Source organism: Thermobia domestica, chromosome 12, assembly GCF_964235325.1.
Source record: "Thermobia domestica chromosome 12, izTheDome1.hap1.1, whole genome shotgun sequence".
NCBI lineage: Eukaryota > Metazoa > Arthropoda > Insecta > Zygentoma > Lepismatidae > Thermobia > Thermobia domestica.
The window spans coordinates 19,780,446-19,804,055 of NC_137465.1; the positions used below are offsets into that span (position 1 = coordinate 19,780,446).

At 37.1% G+C, this 23,610-nt stretch overlaps 1 protein-coding gene across 7 annotated transcripts in view; it reads left to right on the plus strand.

The window, feature by feature from the left end:
- The window catches only part of LOC145666352 (uncharacterized), a 31,947-nt gene extending 21,429 nt beyond the window's left edge, over positions 1-10,518 (plus strand). For 6 of the 7 annotated variants that reach the window (XM_081733489.1, XM_081733485.1, XM_081733486.1 and 3 more), the window contains 5 exons: positions 1,636-1,869; positions 2,772-3,186; positions 5,396-5,580; positions 8,188-8,353; positions 9,956-10,518. In XM_081733489.1, coding sequence (XP_081589615.1) covers positions 1,636-1,869; positions 2,772-3,186; positions 5,396-5,580; positions 8,188-8,353; positions 9,956-10,446 — 1,491 coding nt within the window. In that variant the 3' untranslated portion in view covers positions 10,447-10,518. The remainder of the gene's footprint in view (positions 1-1,635; positions 1,870-2,771; positions 3,187-5,395; positions 5,581-8,187; positions 8,354-9,955) is intronic. The other variant, XM_081733490.1, reaches the window with a different exon arrangement.
- Positions 10,519-23,610: the final 13,092 nt, after the last annotated feature.

The window sequence follows — 23,610 nt, forward strand, 5'->3', positions numbered from 1 at the left end:
TTGTTCCGATGGCTGACTGTACTACTGCGGAAGGAGGAACAAATGTTCTCTAAGCGACAGTACGGATGAGTCTGTAATATTGGAGGACTTTGGTTATTATGGTACTACAAACTTCGCATATTCTAAAATTCTGACATCAACCACGTACCAAACAGTACTTGCAGACAATTTGTTGCCATTTGTCGCGCGAATTGCTGGTCCCGAGTGGATCTTCCAACAGGACAATGCTACTGCCCACGTTGCTGGAACCACCAGGGATTGGTTTCGTGAGAAAGACGTGATTGTCCTTGCTTGGCCTTCCAATTCCATAGACATAAAAGCGATGGATAACCTATGGGAAATGTGTCACTCAGTATACGCCAACGGTACCCAGTACAACAGTGTTTGCGAATTGCAGGATGCCATCATCGCTGCATGAAATCAAATTGATGTAACGCTGCAGTAAACGCTGCTAGACAGCATGTTTGATCGGGTGTTCAAGATGGTGTTACGCAATTGCTCATAGAACTGGCATTTGTATTGCGTTCGTTTCATTTTGCTATAGTCATTATCGTATTTTGGCTGTTTTTTTCAGTTTGCCTAGCCGTGAAATGAGTGAACTATCTGTATATATATTCTCCTTGTCCATCTCTACATATCATGTATTCCATCCATGACATAAGTTTTCTAAAGTTACATAACATGTTTGCATCTTCTGCATAATTTTGCAACATGCCTTACATTTGTATAATTTCCTTAAACGGAATCTAGATTTTTCATATACGTCATTTACACTTCGCTCTGGGTGGACAGTTATTAATATCCCTATTATCCACCATCAGTAAGATTGTCCACACCGCCATGCAAGACAATAAAAGAAAAATAAAGATAGTCATTTGACTGCTATTTTCATCAATGAAAGCCGTAGGAAATAGTTTTGTTCTGTTTTTCTGTGCACACTGACGATGTAACGACAGGAGCGCATGTGGTTCAGATTCCATGTTAAGATGTAGGTCCACATCTCATATAACCTCGCTGCTGAAAGAGACGCTAAACTGGAAACAAAATCAAATTAAACTAAACCATACAAATTAATGGATAAGTAATCAGAGGCGATAGGTAACTGGGGCAGTCACAGCAGCTTCCCGGATCTCAGAAATAAAGGGGGCGCGGTGGCTCAGTGGTAGAGCGTTCACCTCCGGTGCTTGAGGACCCTGGTTCGATCCCAGCTCGCGCCGTGTGGACTTTGTCGTGGACAAACATCGTGCTCGTGTGTTTTCTCGGGGTTCTATAGTTTCCTCCCAACTTCTTCATTCCACCATTTCACTCATCTCTCATCACAGTCTCCTTTAGTCTAGCCGGCATAATCGTGGGACGTAAAACTTAGATTTCAGTTCATTTTCGGAAATAAAGGGAAACTTTAATTCCAGACGACACCGAGGTTTCTCGTCTGGTTACTGGTCACAGCAGCTTCAGGCAGCGTATTGTGAACTGAGGCCCACATCTAAGGGTTTTGTATAGGTAATGTTAGGTTGCTTGTATGATGTTAAGATCAGAGTTGAAGTTGTGTGTACCTGAAGTATAATCAATAATAAATTAAATCTTTTCATTAACGTAGATCTGTTATTGAACATGGAAATGTTTAATTTCCTTAAGGTTTCTGTTCATTCCTATAATGATGGAGACTGCTTAGTGGATATATCTGATGCTGTTCTAAGAGCTACAGGAGCTAAAAGTGCAACAGACAACGACCTTGTAGAAAGACGACAAATTGAAGATACTTACGAAGCAGAAGGACATAACGAGGGTGTAAATAAAGCCCCCTCCAATTTAGATGGAAGTCAATCCCAGATATATGGAAATTGTTGGAAGCCTTTTGACCCTTTATATGTAAGTATCAATACCATCGATATTTCCCTTACTATTTTGCTTATTGTTGCTATATTTATCATAGTAAATAGGATTGGATAAACAAAAAATCTGTTACAAGTTTCAAAAGTAAATGGATATTGGGATACACATTTTAATTCATACTTTTACTAATGGTAATTAAATTCTTTATGCTTTTCATTTATATTATGTAAGTTTATGGTGTGTCCCTCCACATTCTTCACTCATGTTATGTTCACTTTAGTTACATTATCCTATCAAAGGTTTGTCTTTGTATACTATTATTTACCCTCACTCTACACTTATAAATTACACTTACCAATGCCGAGCATTTAACTTCTTTTATTTATTTTTTAAATGTACAGCTTTCATATCTAGGACATTTTCTGAGACTTGCTTCCTCCCTTCATATACATATTCTTGATATCTGGGGTTTGTTTCAGGTAACGTAATGAGTTTACAAGTGAATGTTACGACTCATAGTTCATTTTATTCATACTTCTCCCCAATGGCATCACTCAATTGGTGCCACATATGACCACGATCAATAGAAAAATTGAGAGTAGCAACCATGTAACTTAGCAGTGCACCATCTTGCCATGTTCTGTCGTCTTAAAATACAGAAAAAAGAGGAAGGATGTCAAGACATTCCTTCTGTGCAAATGTTGCTTCACCATTTGAAGGGAAAAAGACGATACATTGCTAAAAACAAAATAATAATAATAATAATAAGTGCTAGAAAGGTCTGTGGTCTTGAGATTAGGAAAGAACAGGACGACCTTCCTGTTCTCATACTGTATATGAAGAAATGAACATATTGTCTATTTAATCTCAAATACTTTGTTTCCTTAAGCACATCCACTGAGTGCACACTGAAAATGTTTTCGGATCTTTTGTTTCAGGTCTTTAATGTTCTGAACGAAACACTTGATGGAAAGGCAATAATAAATTCATCAACACAAAACAATGGATTGTTGCGCGGAAGTCAACGAAAAGAAGTAGGACGGCTTTTGATTAAGCACATCCTTTTTGAAAACCCATACAGAAAAATCCAGATGTTTGACTTCACAACCTTGGCAAAGCAAATTGTAGACCTATTTCCTAAGGAAGCTGCATCTCTTTATTATACAGCGTCGCTACCTGCAACACGATATCAGACGAAGAGAAATGCTAGCGGAATATTATACGAAGCTTACATTACACGGAGAAGGAAACTTCGGGAGTTAAAAGATCCCACCTCACCTCAGAGTTGTTCATCAAGGCGTTCTACGTCTTCGAATTTATCTTCAGTACTAACAGTAGAGGAAGAAAATGAAGGTATATAGATCTTACATTTACTAGCTTTCGTTTCATGCTAGTATGTAGTTTAGATAGTATGTAAAGTAATTTGTTACATGAAAGCAAGTATATAATGACAAATAATAATTAGTCCTGGAAAGGGCTCATACAGAGCTTGTAGTTTAAAAGGGCATGGGTTTTGGGTACTAGATTTACATACTCTTATTTTCTGTCAACGAATACATACTGAACGAAATGACTAAGCTATTATCTTCCCATGGTAACAAGACATTAGAAACGCGAACTTATTCTAAATGTTAGAAATTGCATGCAGTGAGTACTTAATGATATTACACCAATCATTAAAATATTAAAGAATAAATGACTTCTATGATAAATCATAGAACGTGCAAACCAGGTATAGTTGGAGCTTTTTGGTTTTATTTTAGTTTAGCGTACCGTTCAGCAGCGGGGCTATATGAGACTTGGACCTACAGTTTAAAGTAGGATCCGAACTTCCGCCAGAAATCGAACCCGGATTTCCCACGCCAGAGGCACGTACGCAAACTTCTTACCCACGGGTACTGTACAGTATTACTGGTTTTTATACCGTGAAGCCTACTCAGGTGAATTATTGCATAAACTACTTTTACTGGCGTATCTAAACTAATGATGTGCGATAAAATTAGTTTTAAAACTTCGTATTATCTACAGGTGTAGGGAAATATGCTTTATTAAAATTCAGCTCTAATCAGTGATTGATAAACTTGTAATAGCAATGTCAGGCGGATTTGGCATCTAACTTTGCATGTCACTCTACCTGAAAATATGACTAGATATGGATCACTCGATCAATAAATAGTTACTGGATTTCGCTTTACACTTTTAACTAATCACTACTAATCAATTACAGGAAAAACAATATTTTTCGAAAGTAAGAAATGGTGTTTTTTAGCATAACAGCACACAAAATAAACATTGTGTTAATGACTAAAATCATTTTTATAATTTAAATGGCAGGACTTAGAACGTAGTTAGTAGTATCGATTAGTTCTTCACTTGTGCTATAGGTTTTTCCCTGTTCATTGTTTAGAGGTACAACATAATATGCCGCTGGGCTTTGCGGCATACCTGATAGAAAACATGTTAACTTCAGTACTTTTCTGTAAACTTGACATAACTGATATAAACGTCTGCTTAATTAGTAGTACTAAGATGTTTAATGAGGCTTTTCGGATGGTTGAGAGAATTCGTTGTTCAGCTCAGTTTTTGGCTGCAATCTTCAAAACAGAAATCTTTTTTTACGTTCCACAGTTGTCATAGGCTAAGAGAGACTGCACTAATAAGAATGAATGAAATGAAGTGAAGAAAGTGGCAGGAAACTGGAGAACTCGTCAGTGTTTGTTCAACACAAAGCCCACTAGGCGCGAGCTTGGTTGAACTTGGGACTCACGCACAGAAGATGAATGCTCTACCCCTGAGCCACTGCGGCCTCTTCAGTTTTCGAGCTACAGTATACAGGGTATTTACTGATACTTGCAATACTAGAAAGCAACTGGAAATTTATATCGATAACGAAAATACTGAAAATAAATTGAAAATTGTGTAATATTGGAAAATTCCTTTTGAGACGCTTCAAGATGGCAGCCCCTTCATCTGGGTGTAGGTAGTGATAGAGATAACTGGTAACCTAATCAGAAACCTAGCTAGTTCGAGAAAGCAAATATATATTTTATATATAGTTACGTTCATGTAATATTTTTGCAGTATCAAGACAGTAGCACACCTAAATGTGAACATTAAACACGTTACTCTGATATTTGTAATTAGTTGGTCTTGACTGTTTCTGTACAAATGCAATGAGACTGTAAAAATATGTAATACGGTGAACTAGCTGAGAAAAGTTTGCTGTGAGGAGTGGAGGACCAACACACCAAAAAAGTGGATTGAAAGGCATTCTGAGTGGAAAAAAAAGGTCCAGAAAACTCTTCTGGTTGTTGTTTTAGTCCACTAGTTTGATTTTTCTATTAGCATACAGAAGACTGCTTGTGTAACATTTTACAGGCCATTCAATACCATAGCATACAGTCGTATGTGGCACTCACGTTGTTTTGGTTCACCATAGTTTTCTAAACATTTTTCGGTCAGAATACTGGAAATATTTGAAATACCAAAGTCAACTCCAGTAGACCGTACAGTTCCTTATCTTTATATTTTAGTCATTTATACTGTGTATTTTCTTTTCTAGATGAGCCAATTGTGGATGAAAAAGTTCAGTGGCTTCAGAACAGTATCGATCCATGGGCACTAGTTGAAATAAATTGGAACGACACAGTCCTCAATCGCATGCGGGAAGTCGAAGATGGTGCAGGAACTGTCGTGGACTATTTTAACAAATATCCTGCTCTAAAACAACCTCAAGGATTTCAATTAGTAAGTGTTGTACGTTTATATATGAGAAATTAATCAATATTGGGTGTCCCCAACTCTCAGCATTTAAGATGTTTATCAAAATACGATGATTATACGATTCTAAATTCTTCTAGAGCAGTGTTCAGCAACTAGTGTGTCGCGGCACACCAATGTGCCTTGTCAAGGTGAAAACTGTCACGTAAACGTTTACCTATTGTAAGACATTATTGAACTCTTTATCCCTGTTTCTGCGTGCCGAGGGGGTGTCAAAGTTCTCAGGAGAACTGCAATCACCTAATCACCTAAAAGAAATCCACTTAGGAGAACTGCAACAAGGATGGTATTAGTACCTTTCTACATAGTCACTGTGCCTAGCGACACATTTTTGCCAGCGGTTCTGCACTTTCCGTAAGCCTGTTTTGTAAAAGTCTGCAGTTTGGATTTGAAACCATAGTTCCTCAGAAATAACGTCTTTCCTACTGTCAAAATAACATTCTCTGAGTGGATGCTTCATTTGTGAGAAGAGAAAGGTCACTTTGGTGGGTCAACCTTTCATATCCTAATTCCACTGCCTTCATGGACACGAGCTGGTACATTGTCTGCCAACAGTAGAACCCCTTGTGTGGCCACTCAACGACGTTTCTTCAATTCCTCTCGTGACTTAGTCAGGAGATGGGAATAATAGGTAATAGTTAGTTCCTGTCGTAGGTAATCTTCGTGATGACCCCTTCAGTCTCAGAAAACTAAAAGCATCACTTTGGCGGCCGACTTCTGTGTTGTCTTTTTAAGGGTTGGAAGGAGGGGTGTTTCCATTGTTTGCTCATTTCCTTTGCTTATGGATCATAAAAATAAACCTAGCGTTCGTCAGTTGTCATTAGTCTGCCTAGAAGGTCCTCTTCATCTCACAGCGATGCAACATTTCTTTGCAGCGTCGTCGCGATCCCTTCTGGAATGAGCAGTCGTGGCACTCATCGTATTGACACTTCCTGAAAATGCAGCTGGTTGTGAGTATTATTTCAGGTAGACCCATATCCATATCTATGCACACAGAACATTTTCAATGGTAATCCTCCTGTCTTCCATTATCTCAACTTTCTCTATCAAGGCGACATCATTCATGAAAGATTCTTCCAGATCTACAGACGTCCGCGGTGGTCATTTGTAAGTTTGGAATTGGTTTCCACTTGGATCCTTTCATAGGATGGGGTTTCATCCTCAGACTTCTCTTCATGAATCTACTTTCGTGATTTCCCCTGCAGATGGAGGAATTTAATGACGCTTCATGCTTCAAGCTTGCCAATCATCGCACATTCAGAGGTTTATCTGGAAAAAGTTGTAACTAGTCCATGTTCATGGTTCACATACGTGGACCTAACTATAAAATGCATGTCCAAGGGGGGTTGTTGTTCGTCATTCTAGGTGATTGTACGAACTTGTTGATGCTTCCTCATATACTTGTACAGTATTTAATTTCCTGTAATTTTTTTTCGAAAGTTGTTGGATTAAAACAACTTGCATGACTGTAATACTATGTCTTTCGCAAAGTGTTCCGGAATTTAGTGATAAGGTAGTCAAATTATCACAGAGGCCAAGAACCCATTTACAATATCCGTAACGTTGCTAATGCTTCCTGCAAGGATATTATGAAAATAACCTCTCTCAGCTATTAGTGAAATTTGAAACATTCTTCTCTACTGAAATTACTTAGAGTTCATTTCCAATTCCATTGTATTTGTGAGAGTTGTAGTTTTAGACGTAGCCTGAAATTAAAGCGTCAAAAAAGGAGACTTCAACCATTCAATGAAGAAATGACTTGCATTAACAACTATTCCTCCACGAACCAGTGAAACAGACACAAATGTCACATTGGAGGTATAACTAGAATTATTTATTAACTTATTATAACAAAAGTATATTTATTTTATGTGTTCTGAAGTATAACTTCATACACACAGAACTAAAATCCATGTACTTGTGCCATAATATATTTTAATACATTTTAATTGACATAAATAATTTATAAATGTGTGACTCAATTTGTTTAATAATAATAATAATAATCTTTAATAACGTGCTTAGAACTAAAATCAATAATACAACTCTTGGTCGTGTAATTCAATGATACGAATATAAACCTATAGAATACAATAAAACCATAAAACGATAGAAAATATTATGCTAATTACATATGAAATAAGTGAATTAAACCATAGTCAGTGCATTAAGTCATTGCAAATCAAGGTAAATAAAATAGTTTTAAGATGTTCAATGATTGTAATACTTTACAGGTCTTGAGACTAAAACTTGTTTTGTTGCTAGGTTAGGTGGCTCAGTAGTACTTAACTCTCGTGCATGGGTTCTTAGTTTGATCCCCGGGTAAGTTTGTGGCTTACAACATTGCACCTGTGGGTGGATTTCTTACAGTATTAATTTCTTGCAAAATATTACCTTCAATCTCATATTGATTAACAATAATAAACAAAAATATTTGTGAAATAGCTGCAAAAATTAATCGTAAGACTGTCCAACTGGTACGTGTATGTATCGCTGTTGGTTGAACATATGTACTTTTTTTTTTTTTTTTTTTTTGCTCCATTGGTGTTTTAATGTTTACAATTTTCTTTTCAGCTGTTACACGATTTTTCGTACCTCTATCCAGAGAAGGACAACTGTTTCTTCAGTACTATAGTGGCAGTACGAGATAGAATAATCAATATCGCTGAAGAACGCATAAAGACTTCCAGGGATCCAGAATTAAAGCATCAAATTTCAAATTACATAGGACAAATTAGAGGTAATGCAAATTCAATTTTACTTTGAATTTTGAAGTATCTCTGAAAGTTGCGTTTCGAGCATAGACAATCATGTTACCTGGACCCACTCTGTCCTAACACTACATATTTCTAATACAGCTTAAGTGGGTCATATCACAAGTAGGTAGTATTTTGTATTTTTTATTTTTATTTATTTTTATTTATTTATTTATTTATTTTTGTTCAAAGGCTTCCATGAAAGGCTCCCTAAGCACGAAATATATTTGTTTCTGGGTACTTTACAAGAGTTTAAAAATTATTCCTCTCTTAGACAGAGTGGGTAAGGTACTGGTAGGCCCACAGCGGTATAAACTAGTTTTCCAACTAGACCAGTAACTATCATTCTTTGAAAAGGAATGAAGTTTCATCTTAAATTAAAACAAAATGCGAAAGTTATTATTCCTTATCATGTACACTTATGTTTCTAATCCATATTTGTATGGCATTTGTTTAATCGTTCTGTTGTATTACGGAACTTATATTAAATTCGTTGTCACATTATTTCTATTCTAAGGAAGGCTTTGGATGCCAGATGAAATTTCGTTGATTGAAGCAGTACTGTTGATATTGGCTTCGACGTTATGCACCAAGGCTAAAGGAGACTGTGCTAATGGTGGTGAACAAAATGGTAAAATTGTTTAAGAAGTCGAGAAAACCCACGCACACTGTTCACCACAAAGCCATTTGGCGAGAGCCTCTCCGTTGATCTAGTGACTAGTGTGTGCGTCTTTGATGCACGTGGTCTCGAGTTCAATTCCCAGTGAGAGAGCACAAAAAAGTTTAGTTTAACATTCACTTTCGTTTACCGCCGTTCTGTCTTTTACCCTAATGAGCATTACCGTGGAACATTAAACAAAAATGTAAATAAAACATTTATATATGAAAACTTACGATCATGATCAGCAGAGTAGAAAATAAGGACAATTTTATATATATTTAGAAAGTACTAACTTGGATATTGAATGGATTTTAGAAGCTAAAACTAGGGATGACATATGTTCATAATGAGCTATTTAGCATGTGCTGAATTCGTAATGCAATCAAGAGACTGAGAACTGAAATTAAACAGAAAACTAGTCAACCTTCACTTTTACAATAAAATAGCTTAGTTTCACATACATGTTCATAGACTAAGGAATATTGTCAAATAATACTAGGATTTAGTTCGACCTAAACAATACACTGGTATATATTTTGAAGCTAGTTGTTAATTAAGTGTTAAGATAACTCATTGGAACTCTTGGCTTGAAATCATTGAATAATAAAACCATATTAGTCATAGTAGGTAAAAAATAGAATGAGAAAATGTTTCGACATCCAACCATAATAGCGTGTAATTTTTCTTTACTATGACTGGTGTTATCAGTAAATATCAGCTGGTCGCTTATCTTCGTATTTCTGAAATTATTCTTCGCATCATTCAATAGTGATTTTATTTAATTCTTTCAATTAGTTCCCTCTTAGTTATCACCAATGTTTGTCAGTTACCGGTAACTGAAATACTCAGAAGTGTCGATTATAATTTAGCTCTAGTTTACTTTCACACTGAACGACCCGATTATAACTACTGTTGTTCTTTTCAGATCAAGATCCTGACTCAAGGAGTCTAGTGGCCCTTTTGTTAATTCCTTACATAATTGGAATTCCGCCCTGCAGACGGAAGAGAGGATTTACAACATGGAAACCATCGCGCTCAGAAATAAGAGATGGATTCATAACTCAAGTTGCATCAGGAGATGACGTACAGGTGTGCGTTGAATCCCGAAGGAACAAACTCCAACGTCTTGGACGGTCTTTCCAGCCCCTTGTGTTATTTGTTGGTGACAATCTTACGGAAGTGAAGGGAGTGTATGTTGTAGTGGATAACACATATTATTCCATGCACAGTGTAATCCAAGCTGTAGATGTTGCTTTCAAAATTTTTCAGTCCGTTGGTGCTCAATACCCAGAAGAAGCATCAGATATTTGGCTCGTCATACAGAGAGGATTTTACAACATAGAAACAAAATTCGATCGTATAAATCAAGCAGTGAGGAACTTACTAGCGGATCTTTGCCTCTTAACTATTACATAAAATGTATACGTGTTACGGATGTGCGAAGAAATTCCCTGTAGTATCTAACTTAATAAAGCACATGAGAATTTACTGCAGGAAGTTAACTACTGGTACGAGGGATTTCCGTTGCGGTGAAAGAAGGTGCTTTCGCCTCTTTTCATCGGGAGTTACTCTTAAAAGACACTTAGAATCCATTCAACATGTACTTCGTCCCCATCAGTCATTGATTCCCAATCAAACCTAAATATTGTACTTTCTGATACCCCTTCTACACCCACGCAAGATTTTGTTCATGAAATAACCAAAGAAAACGCTATAGCACAATTTGTATCATCACTGCATGCAATGCCACTTATTCCTCGTTCTACAATTCAGTTCATTGTGGAAAACTTGAATAATTTTTTACATGCCTCAAAAAATATTCTTGAAACCGAATTTTATAATATGGTTGGTAGAGATAATGTTCCAAGATACATTCAAGAATGCTTCGAAAAAGTGTTGTCATCACATGCTGCATGTGTAACGGATCTTCGTTCAGAATATAAACGTCTTCAATTCTTTGAACGTTTGGAAACGTACATTGCTCCCATAGAAATTACAATTGGGCAACGTATGGAGTCCAAACGTTCAGGAGATGGTGTCGGTTTTGTATCTATACCTTGTACAATGCAGCTTATACCTATCAATGTTGTTCTTCAAATTTTTTTTTCAATTAATAAAGTCTTATTTGAAACCTTACAATATTTAAAGTATTTAGAAAATGATGCAATCTGTTTAGAAAACATTGTGCAGGCGAAAATTTGGAAAGATGTACTGAACACAAGTGAAGAAAATTACCTTCACCTTCCCATGATACTGTATTTCGACGATTTTGAGATTGGGAATCCTCTTGGTAGTCATGCTACTATTCATAAATTAGGTGCAATTTACTTGTCGTTGCCCTGTCTCCCCACTCACTACGCTTCCCTTTTGAATCACATTTTCCTTCTCGCATTGTTCCATTCATCTGACAGGAACAAATTTGGAAACAACATAGTTTTCCAAAAAATAATTGAAATACTCAATGAATTAAACCATACGGGTGTATCAGTGGCCACCGATGTTTTCAGCGGAGCTATTAAGTTTCATGTTGTGTGTTTATGTGGCGATAATTTAGCCTTAAATGGCATATTGGGTTTTGTGGAGAACTTTGTGGCAAATTATTACTGTAGAATCTGTACTTGTAGCAAACAGCAGATGCAAAGTATGTTGTATGAAGATAAAACGTCATTGAGGAGCATAGAAAATTATGAGCAACATTTACTCTTAAATGATACGTCGAGAACAGGTATCAAGGAGAAATGTGTTTTCCTTAATTTAAATGGATTTAAACTTTTTGATAATGTAGGAGTAGATATTTTACATGACTACTTAGAAGGTTGTTGTCGTTACGTAATGAATTTTGTTATTACTTATTTAGTTCAAGAGACGAAACTAGTTCCATTGAATATTGTACAAGCTCGATTGTTTAATTTTGATTACGGTCCGGATTCTTCGTCCAAACCTGTGAATGCATTAACAGTGGAAGGATCCAACTTGAAACTTAGAACGTCTGCTTCTGAAATGGTTACATTAGTTAGGTATTTTGGTTTACTTTTTGGCTATTATGTTCTAAGAAAAAATGAAGTGTGGAATTTGTATACAGCGTTACGTAGAATTTTGGATAGATTGTTAAATAAGAGGGTTTATAATGATACGTCTGAGCAACTGACATATTTAATAGCAGATCTTAATGAGACATATTGCAACCTTACTAAAAGTTCGCTAAAACCAAAATTCCATTTTCTTTTACACTATCCTAGTATGCTTCTTAAGTTTGGACCTTTGACCCAAGTGTGGACAATGAGGTTTGAGGCCAAACGTAAAATTTCTAAAATTGCTGCCAGGGCGTCTTCGAGCCGTGTGAACATATGCAAAACAATTGCAATGAAAAACCAACTAATATTGAACGACATGATTTTAAAAAATAAACCTGTGTGCTCTTTCATTTGTGGAAAAAAGCGAAAAGTGGAAACTATCATCACTAGTTTGCTGAAACAAAAGTTTTTTCTGACATCGAATCCTGTGATATATTCTGTAGCCTGGGTAAGAATTAAAGGTGTTAAATTAGATGTTTCTTCTGTTGTTACTGTTGATCTGTGCACTGAAAACTGTTTACCTATATTTGCCCAAATAACGGATATATGGGTTACTGACGATGAAAGAATATTTTTATTATGTTCTTTGTTCGAAACTAATGATTTTGACCTACACTTCTTTGCATATAAAGTTTCAAAAAAAGAATGAATCTGTTTGGCTTCGTTATAGTGATCTGATGACGTACATACCAAACACATTTACAGTTATGTCCGATCATAGTCTCTATGTAACTGTTAGATCGCCTATAAACTAGTTTACATACCATAATGAACAAAACGAATAAAGTTACCGTTCATTTTTAAGTAACTAATAGGAACGATGGTACTTGGAATAGACCGCACTTAAGAAGGAATCCAAAACACACGATATTAGGTAAACTATTGAAAAAAGAAATAACAAGGTAGTGAAACATATCTACTTGTAGAAGTTATAGGGCACATATGTAAGAAAAGTGGCTTACCTTGTGTCTGCATATTACTTTAGTTAAATATATTCTTCCTCTAGATATGTAGTCAGCACCATTTTTATTACGGTTACCGAATTCTTACTTTAACATCTATTAAGTTTTGCATTATTTAGAGAACAATTGCTGGAAATTATTCAGTGATTTAATTTAGTTTTTTGATTCCTTTTAATCATTGTCCCTGTATTTGCTGCCTATTAAAAAAAAAAAAAAAAACTTTGTTCACAGTACTGATTATTGTGGAAATAAACAATTTCTTTAATTTGTTCTTTACCTGGTTATCTTTTTTGGAAACTCTTTTGCAGGTATAATACTTGAATTTTAGGACAAGGATATTTGAAAATGTATTTTGGCTTGTGTAGTTTGTCAATGTCTAAGTTATTTTTGTTTTGTTGGCACCAGATGTGAATTATTTTCGAATTCCAGGTAGGGGCAATGTGTTCAGATCTAATTTTTGAAGTAATGTAAATGTCCCAAGGAAATGAGATTTTGTTAGATTCTTTGTAAAATTGGTAATAATCTTAACGGTAAAGTTGTGTAAACTGGAAAGATTTGTAACAAAATGTATAATACAATATAAATAAATAATAAAGAATTATCGTTTACTTTCTGAACAAATCAACATCCAGAATTATCCTTTATCCAAGTCATGAGAATGGGGTACTTTGCACATCGCTATACTTTGTATCAGGTGTTCCATGTTCGTTTCATAACTTTGTAACTTTTCTAGTGCTGCCATCATCGCAGGTCAGTAGGAGCGTTTAAGGATTTCACTCATGCAGCCTGATGACTAACGTGCGTTCTGTTATGCATGGTACTTGGCATTAAACAAGTGAGAAAAACGACACGAAATGAGATACAATTGTCTGAGTCATAGGCAGTATCCACAACGAACAATGCTGAGTGTGCATGAGTTTTCTATTTATCATTTGGCTGAATTCAATGTTGCATTTACTGCTGAAATCTGTACTTTATTTCGTACTTTGAAGATGCAGTTTGATGTAAGTTTTAAATTCTTGCGTATATATGCTGTACACTTGTATCTTACACGTAACTTTAAGAATCATCACTCTTTAAGGATGTATGAGAAAGTTACTGTTCTCCATTAAAAGTGCAACACTAAGACGACATCGTTGGAAGTCCAAATTTACAGTGCGTGGAGCATGGAAGGTTACAGTTCATTAGTATAAGTGCCACGAAGAAGTACCAGTTATGTCATATAGTGACAGCAAGTGAAAACCAGTCAGTCATATTTAAATGGTAAGCGAAAGGTGGTGTGGCGTGAGTGATTACAGAGCGTAGGTATGGGATACTAGAATAGAGTTGATTATGAAGAGATTGGATATTTTCTTTCCAAAAGAATCCTGCTTCTGTATGCAGTATCACAATGCCCGCATTCACTTCTCTCGCCCGTGGCACTAAGCTGGATGACGCCTGTATTTTGCTTCGCCACGTTGAACAGGCGCACAGTGTTAAGGTGTGGGATGTCGTTATGTGCCTGTTTATGGCTCCTACGCATTGTCGGACATTGGACAAGTCAACGGTACATTAACAAGGTGTTGGATTCTATTGTAGTCCCTTTATTTCAGGTCCTGCCGGATATTTCATTTCTGCAGGAAACTCCCTACACTACCTCACTGGATATACTACACTTGCTCTGCTTTCTTTTCAGCGCGATCCTCCCACCTCTCGCCGCTTAAACATGTCAGATCGATGATTCCATAATGTTTCTCATACCTGCAAACTTCTCGAGCTACAGTTGAGGAGTTGTGGCATCGGATCGAAGATGCATGGCTTACCATACTACAAGAGAAACTATTCTCGATGCCTTGCCGTGTTGCAGCCGTTCTGGCTATCAATGTTGGGCTCCAGTTCTGCTCCGCTGTCACCACGTTGCCACACAGCGAATACAGCGGTAAATTTAAGCATATTCTACACTTACTATTAGGTATCGGAATGGGAACTTTGGCGCAGCTACCCTGTATCCTTCTTGGTGTTGCATTTTTAATTGCGAGCACTGTGTAGGAATCATGTGAGCGAATAAGTTTTAGGCTCTCATATTTTTAATTATATCTATATTTAAAAAAATAACTTATCTGTTAAAATGTACAGAGAAGTTTTCTGAAAAATTCTATTCAGGCCTCTTGTGGCAATAACTTCTGTATTTTGGAAGATACTATTATGGAAAAGAAGATATGGAAGTCGTCTCTATATAGTACAAGCAATGGATAACAGCAGCTTAATAAATGATTGTACGTAAATCTTGTTTGAGTTTGAATATAGAATTATACATTGTTGTGAATTTTGCATTATTATTGAAGTGGTGCAACTAACTTACTGCAAAACGTATGATAAATTTTTACAGTAGGTCTAATATTGTCACATATTGATTTACTCTGTATGAAAACTAAAATAGTTTAACATGGTTAACCGCCTTTCTGCGAATATTTCTAAAATTAACGCTCGTCACTTTTCAACACTTGGCTTCGCAGTAGCTTTCCAACGAATTAGCAGGAAGTCCATACTTATAGGACACCCTGCAGGCAAATACATTTCCTTGGACAGTTTCACTGCTCCAAACTAAAATTTGAAAAGTGTAGTATTGTTAATTTTATTATTATTGGCACAAAGGAGATCAACCATATTTTAAGCTATTTTTGTTTTCATACAGTGTAAAACAATATTTGACAACATTACAGTAAGAATGTATCATGCATTTTGCAGTATGTTGCAGCTCTTTAATAATGGTGCACTATACGCACAATCTACATCCTAAAAATGTCCAATCCATATATTACAAGAAGGCAATACGTATGCGATACAGGTAAAATCCGTATATTTCATATAGACAACCAATTAGCTACATACATCCAATCCATACATAACATATGGCCAACCTGTACGCGACATAAGTATAATCTATATGCTGCATGCAAACAGTCTACATATGTGCACTCTGTATGGTGCATACGGATAAGCTGTGTGCGACATAAGGAAAATCTGTATAATACATACGTACAATACGTATACTGTATCTAGTCATGCGTACGGGGCATAAGTACAATATAGATGCTGTCTCGGGGTTGAACGCAAGAAACATACGTATAATCTATATACTGCATACGTCCAATCCGTATATTACAAAAAGGCAATACGTATGCGACATACGTAAAATCCATATACTTCATACAAACAACCTATAAGCTACATACACCCAATCCATACATTACATATGGCCAACCTGTACGCGACGTACGTATCATTTACATGCTGCATGCAGACAGTCTGTAAGCTACATATGTGCACTCTGTATGGTGCATACGGATATTCTGTATGCTGTATCTGGACAAGCTGTGTGCGACATAAGGAAAATCTGTATAATACATACGTACAATACGTATACTGTATCTAGTCGTACGTATGGGGCATAAGTACAATATAGATGCTGTCTCGGGGTTGAACGCAAGAAACATAGGTACACAGCGTATAATACATACTTCTTGAAATTATGCTTCGTCCTGAGAGTCAGTGTGTGTCATCATTGTTAACTAATATGCTGTATATGGTCCTGACGTCACAAAGCTAGATATCACCTCCGTATATACTTGTTACTGTAGATGACGTCACACGAATGACGTCATTGCACTTATGCAGACAGTACGTATAATACATACTTTTTCAGCTATACGTTTGTTGCAGGATGTTATATACGGTTGTACGTTAAGTCCAGAAACTACAGGAATTACGAATGTAACCTACGTTTTTAAGTATGCCACCTACATTTTTTTTTCTCAGTGTAGGATCAATATTAACAGACGAAAATCATATTCACGAAGAAATTAAATGTCGACTAAAAGCAGGGAATTCGTGTTACTATTCGGTTCAAAATCTCTTGTCGTCGCGAATTCTGTCGAAGAATTTGAAGCTTAGAATATATAAAACGATAATCATGCCTGTTGTTATGTATGGTTGCGAAACATGGTCGCTTACTCTGAGGGAAGAACATAGACTGAAAGTATTTGAGAACAGGATCCAGAGAAGAATATTCGGACCCAAGAGGAACGAGAATGGGGAATGGCGGAAACTTCATAACGAGGAACTACATAGTTTATACGGTTTGCCCAACATTGTTAGAGTCGTCAAGTCTAGGAGGCTTAGGTGGGCAGGTCATGTAGCCAGAATGGAAGAAAGTAGAAACGCTTTCAAAGTCTTTACTGGAAGACCCATAGGAAAACGACCATTAGGAAGACCTAGGCGCAGATGGGAGGATAATATTAAGATGGATCTCGAAGAGATACGAATACAAAGTAGAAACTGGATACCCTTAGCTACCACTTCTAGCTAAGGGTAGAAGTCAGTGGAGAGCTTTTGTGAACGCGGCACTGAACCTCCGGGTTCCATAGGCCATAGAGTTAGTTAGTTAGTTAATCCCTATTTTTGAGCTGCTAACGTTTAGCGGTAAATCGGAATCCAAATTGGCGAGTCCAGTTTGACATCAAGATAAAATCCCCCATACGTTTACGATTACAATGGTCCGATTGAAAAAAATTCATACGCCAGAATTTTGGGCTATTTATGGTCTATTTAGTTGCTCTAATCTCAATTTTTGGGCTCTTAAAGTTTAGCGGCAAATCGGAATCAAAATTGGCGAGTATAGCTTGACATCAAATTAAAATCCCCCATACGTTTACGATTGCAATGGTCCGATTGGAAAAAATCAAACGCCAGCATTATGGGCTCTTTATGGGCTAATTATTTGTTCTAATCCAAATTTTGGGCCCCTACCGTTTAGCGGGAAATCGCAATCAAAATGGGAGAGTTTGGCTTGATATCAAGCTTCAACTTCCCATATGGTTACGGTACTATGGTCTGATCGAAAAATTCAAACGCCAGAATTATGGGCTATTTATGAGATAATTAATTGCTCTAATCCCAATTATTGAGCCCCTACTCTTTAGCGGGAAATCTGATTCAAAATGGGCGAGGTTAGCTTGTTATTAAGTTAAAAAACCCATACGGTTACAATGGTTCGATCCTAAAAATTCAAACGCCAGAATTATGTTCTATTTGTGGGTCAATTGATGCTCTAATTCCGGGTTTGGGCTGCTACCGTTTATCACGAATTCTTTATCAAATCGTGCGATTTAACTTAACTTATAGCTATAAATCTAGGGATAGAATACTCTGTTCAAAAGAATTCAAACTTCGGAATTATGGGTTATTTGAGCGCTAATTAATTGCTGTAATGTCGAATTTTGTTCTTCTATCGTTAGCAAGAAATCTCATGCGAGATTGGTATTTATTTTTAGATAAGATGGGATGATAATTTCAAAGTTGCAGTGAGAAAACATTGATGTTTATTAACTGAAAATTGATTTATTTTAATTCTCCCCAAACGTAAATATATATCTCTACTAGTGTTTATGTTCATTATGTTTGGAAGTAAGTAGTGTGTATATGAAACGGTGGAATGAGTAAAGTTGGAGGAATTGGAAGAACCCCGACAAAACCCAAGCACATGGTGTTTGTCAATCACAAAGAACACTTGGCACGATCTGGAATCGAACCAGGGATCACACGCGCAAGAGATAAACATTCTACCGCTAAGCCACTGCTGCCCCCAGCAACAGCGATGAGGTATTTCCTTTAAACAAAAAAAATATTTAAAAAAAATATAATATTTCACTATAAAAATTCTATACATGCACTACTTACTTCCAAACATAATGAACATAAACACGTGAGAAGAGAATTGATGGATTTACTAGTAGAGATAAATATTTGCATTCTCGGAGAATGGAAAAAAAATCCATTTTTAGTTAATACACATCGACGTTTTCTCACTACAGGTTTGAAATTATCATCCCACGTTATCTAGAAATTAATTCCACTCTTCCATGAGATTTCCTGCTAACGACAGAAGAACCAAAATCGACATTGGAGCAATTAATTAGCACACAAATAACCCATAATTAAGACATATTAATAATTTGATCGGAGTATTATAGCACTAGGTTTATAGCTAAAAGTTAAGCCAAATCCGACAAGTTGATGAAGAATTCGCGCTAAACGGTAGCAGACCCAAACTCGACATTACAGCACCAATTAGCCCAAAAATAGCCCATAATTCTGGCGTTTGAATTTTTCCGATTGGAGCATTGTTACCGCATGGGGGATTCTAGCTTGATATCAAGCTAGACCCGCCCATTTTGATTCCGATTAACCGCTAAACTGTAGAAACCCAAAACTTTAGATTAGACCAACTAATTAGCTCATAACTACCCCATAATTCTGGCGTTTGAATTTTTCCAATCGGACCATTGTAATCGTAACCGTTTGGGGGATTCTAGCTTGATATCTGGCGTTTGAGTTTTTTTGATGGGACCGTTGTAATTTTTTATGTAGAAATTACCCTTCTTTTACCAATACAATTACCATTAACAATACTGTTTGGGGGGAGGGTTTCTAGCTTGACATCAAGTTAGACTCGTCCATTTTGATTCCGTTTTCCTGCTAAACAGTAGTAGCCCAAAATTGGGATTAGAGCAAGTACTTAACTCATAATTCTGGCGTTTGATTTTCTCGATCGGAGCATTGTAACCATATGGAGGTTCTTGCTTCCTATCATGCTAGACTCGCCAATTTTAATTCCGATTTCCCGCTAAACAGTAGGAGCCCGAAAATAGGAATTAGAGCAACTAATTAGAACATAAACAGCCGATAATTCTGGCGTCTGAATTTTTTTCAATCGGACCATTGTAACCGTAACCGTATGGGGGATTCTAGCTTGATATCAATTTATACTCGCCCGTTTTGATTCCAATTTGCCGCTAAACGTTAGGAGACCAAAAATTAGGATTACAGTTACTAATTAGCCCATAATTAGCCCATAATACTGGCGTTTGAACTATTTTGATCGGACCATTGTAACCATATGAGGGGTTCTAGCCTGATATTAAGCTAGACTCGCCTATTTTGATTCCAATTTCCCGCTAAACAGTTGGAGCCCATAAATTGGGATTAGAGGAACTAATTAGCCCATAATTCTGGCGTTTGAATTCTATCGATCGGACCATTGTAACTATATGATATCAAGCTAGACTCGCCCATTTAGATTCTGATTTCCCACTAAACGGTTAGAGCCCAAAAATTTGTATTAGAGGAACTAATCAGCCCATAATTCTGACGTTTGAGTTTTTTCGATGACCATTGTTACATTTTTTATGAACCTAGGTAGAAATTACCCTTCTTTTACCAATAACAATTACCATTAACAACACTGTTTGGGGGGGTTCTAGCTTGATATCAAGCTAGATTTGCCCACTTTGATTGTGATTTTCCGCTAAACAGTAGAATCCCAAAAATTAGGATTAGAGCAACTAATTATCCCATAAATAGCCCATAATTCTGGCGTTTGAATTTTTTCGATTGAGTCACTGTAACTGTAACCGTATGGGGGATTCTAGCTTGATATCAAGCTAGACTCGTCCATTTTGATTCCGATTTCCAGCTAAAGAGTAGGAGCCGATAAATTGGAATTAGAGCAACTAATTAGCCCATAATTCTGGCGTTTGAATTTTTTCGATCGGACCATTGTAACCATATGGGGAGTTCTAGCTTGATGTCAAGCTAGACTCTCCCATTTTGATTCCGATTTCCCGCTAAACGTTGGGAGTCCAAAAATTGGAATTAGAGCAATTAATTATCCCATAAATAGCCCATTATTCTGAGATATGTTCCGGTTATTTTAGTGTTGGTGGTTGGTCTAACTTGACACTCGTAGAGTAGATGCCTTACCTGTGGTCGGTTTGCGCATAAAAAATTCTTTGTTTCAATATTTGTTAATACGATTGTTGAAAGTAATGCCAGTATTCGTGTCTGCGTAAGGATACCAAGTGGAGCAGGTAACGTAAAACTAATTCCGATGTGCAAGTATAGCAAGTATAGGGACGTATACAGGAATTTATTTATGAAGGATCTAAAGCTTCCCGGGCGGTTCAAATTCAAGTAAAATTTGTAAACTAACCCTTAAAATTAGACTACATTTTCAGAAAAAAATGGGATTTCGGGGTGGGATGGACGGATTCCCAGAACCCCTTGCGTACATTCCTGGCAAGTCCTACAGAACGACTACGTCCACCGACTTCCATCAGAGCATTTTACTTTTATTTTTTTCCATTTAGGATTTAGGCAAGCCCGTATCCAGGGGTGGTCTAGGGGGGCCGTCCCCCCTAAATTTTTGCTGGCCCCCTAAAATTTTCATGGTAGGCTTGCGAATGAATGGTAATGAACTATAATATGTTTGGATCGGCCCCCCCTAACTTCAGCCGGGCCCCCCTAGATTTTTATGCTCTCTACGGGCCTGGATTTAGGATAGTAGGAAGTAGCGACATTTCTGGTATGAATTCAGCACCCCCAAAATAAGATTCATTTGTACTCTCATCTCTGCACAGAAATCGGAAATGGTTTAAATTGACTGCAACTCCCGGTTTCAACATTGATACTTTAGATCGAAATTGTATAATAATAGAAGCAATAAAAGGTATTTTGATATACGAGATCTGTCAGGAAAATAATGAGACTGTTTCTCTATTTCATGAACTACACACAGTAGGACAATGAAACCAGTAGAGCTGATCAAGGCTTCCTTTGGGTACAAGCAGTGAAAATTTGAAGTACCTACTGTGAACACAAGTGAGCATATAGCATATTTTGTGAGGTTGTATTAGTGTTGCTCGTCGGAGAGATGGCGAGTACAAAACTGGAACAATGCTACGCCATCACATTTTGTGTAAAACTCAAGGACAATTCAGCAGAAACATTTAGAAAATTAAAACAGGCGTATGGGGACCACACAATGTCCCGTGCACAAGTATTTCGGTGGCATAAGGCATTTATGGGAGGTAGAGAGGAAATTGAAGATGAGGCCCCTTTCAGGAAGACCAAACACGACACGAAACAATGAAAACGTTGCCAGAGCGAGGGATCTGGTAACAACAGATCGGCGCTTAACGGTTAGGATGATTGGTGATGAATTGAATATTAATCGCCAAGCAGTGTATGAAATTCTTACTCAAGATCTGGGAATGAGAAAAATTTGAGCGAAAATGGTGGCAAAAAACTTGACAATTGAGCAAAGGGAGTATCGCATGATTGTGTGTCGTGACCTCATCAACCGCATCGACACTGAACCAGACATTTTCAAACATGTGACAGGTGATGAGACATGGGTTTTCGATTATGATCCTGAGACCAAGTTTTCCCACAACCCCCCTCAATTCCCAGATCTCAGTCCCTGTGACTTTTTCCCATTCCCCAAAATCAAAAATTCTATTCGTGGCCGTCATTTCGGATCTGTAGAAAACATTGGAAGGGTTATGACACAGGAGCTTCAAAGGATGTCACTTAAGGACTTACAGCAGTGCTTCCGTGAGTGGGAGCAACGTATGCTTCGGTATGTAGCTTTCCAAAGGAACTACTTCGAAGGTGACCACGTGGTTTTGTAATGCATTGTAAATAAACATGTTTTATAAACATAGTCTTATTACTTTCCTGACAGACCTCGTAAATTTAGTGTCTCAACAATAGATCCTACCTCTGCTTCCATCTATTATTATCAAAAGTGGCAGAAATTACACTCTCGGTTACAATATTGATTGCCATAGAACAAATAGAATTTGGGTTTTGGCATGCATGTAGCGTCGAAAGAAAAGGATCAACTACTGCCATTATCTCTACTGAAACTGGAAGTGATGGGAATCTTTTACAGCTTCAGCTTTGAATGTTAATCCTATTAGTACGGAAACGACAATATTGTAAAATTCTATCCTTTCAGAGTAGATCTAAAATGGTACCTGGAAATTTTGGATTCTTCCAGTTACTTTTTATTATAAAAATTCCTCTTATTTACAATAGTAGAAGTAATTCCAGTTCAAATATAAGTCCCCCTTGGATATTTGGTGGTTTGTTGGTGAGTTCGTAGGCACCCAGAGACCAAGTGTCCAAGCGTAACAGAATCTAAGGCTTTTGTGTCCAAGCAGTGTGTTCTAGAGAGGAGGATAAATGTTAAAGACCTGACGCCCCAGCAACAGGAACTTTCAGAGACCAGGTGTCCTAGAGAGTAGTAAGGATAAAGAAGCTGTCAGAGACCAGGTGTCCTAGACAGTTAAGGATAAAGGAGACTCAGAGACCAGATGTCCTAGAGAATTGTAAGGATAAAGGAGCGCTCAGAGATCATGTGTCCTAGAAAGTAGTAAGGATAAAGGAGACTCAGAGATATTATGTCCTAGAGAGTGGTAAGGATAAAGAGCTCTCAGAGACCAGATGACCTAGAGAGGTAAGGATAAAGGAGACTCAGAGATCAGATGTCCTAGAGAGTATTAAGGATAAAAGAGCTCTCAGGCACCAGGCGTCTTAGAGAGTAGTAAGGATAAAGAAGCTCTCCGAGACCAGGTGTCCTAGAAAGGTAAGGATAAAGGAGACTCAGAGACCAAATATCCTAGAGAGGTAAGGATAAAGAAGACTCAGAGACCAGATGTCCT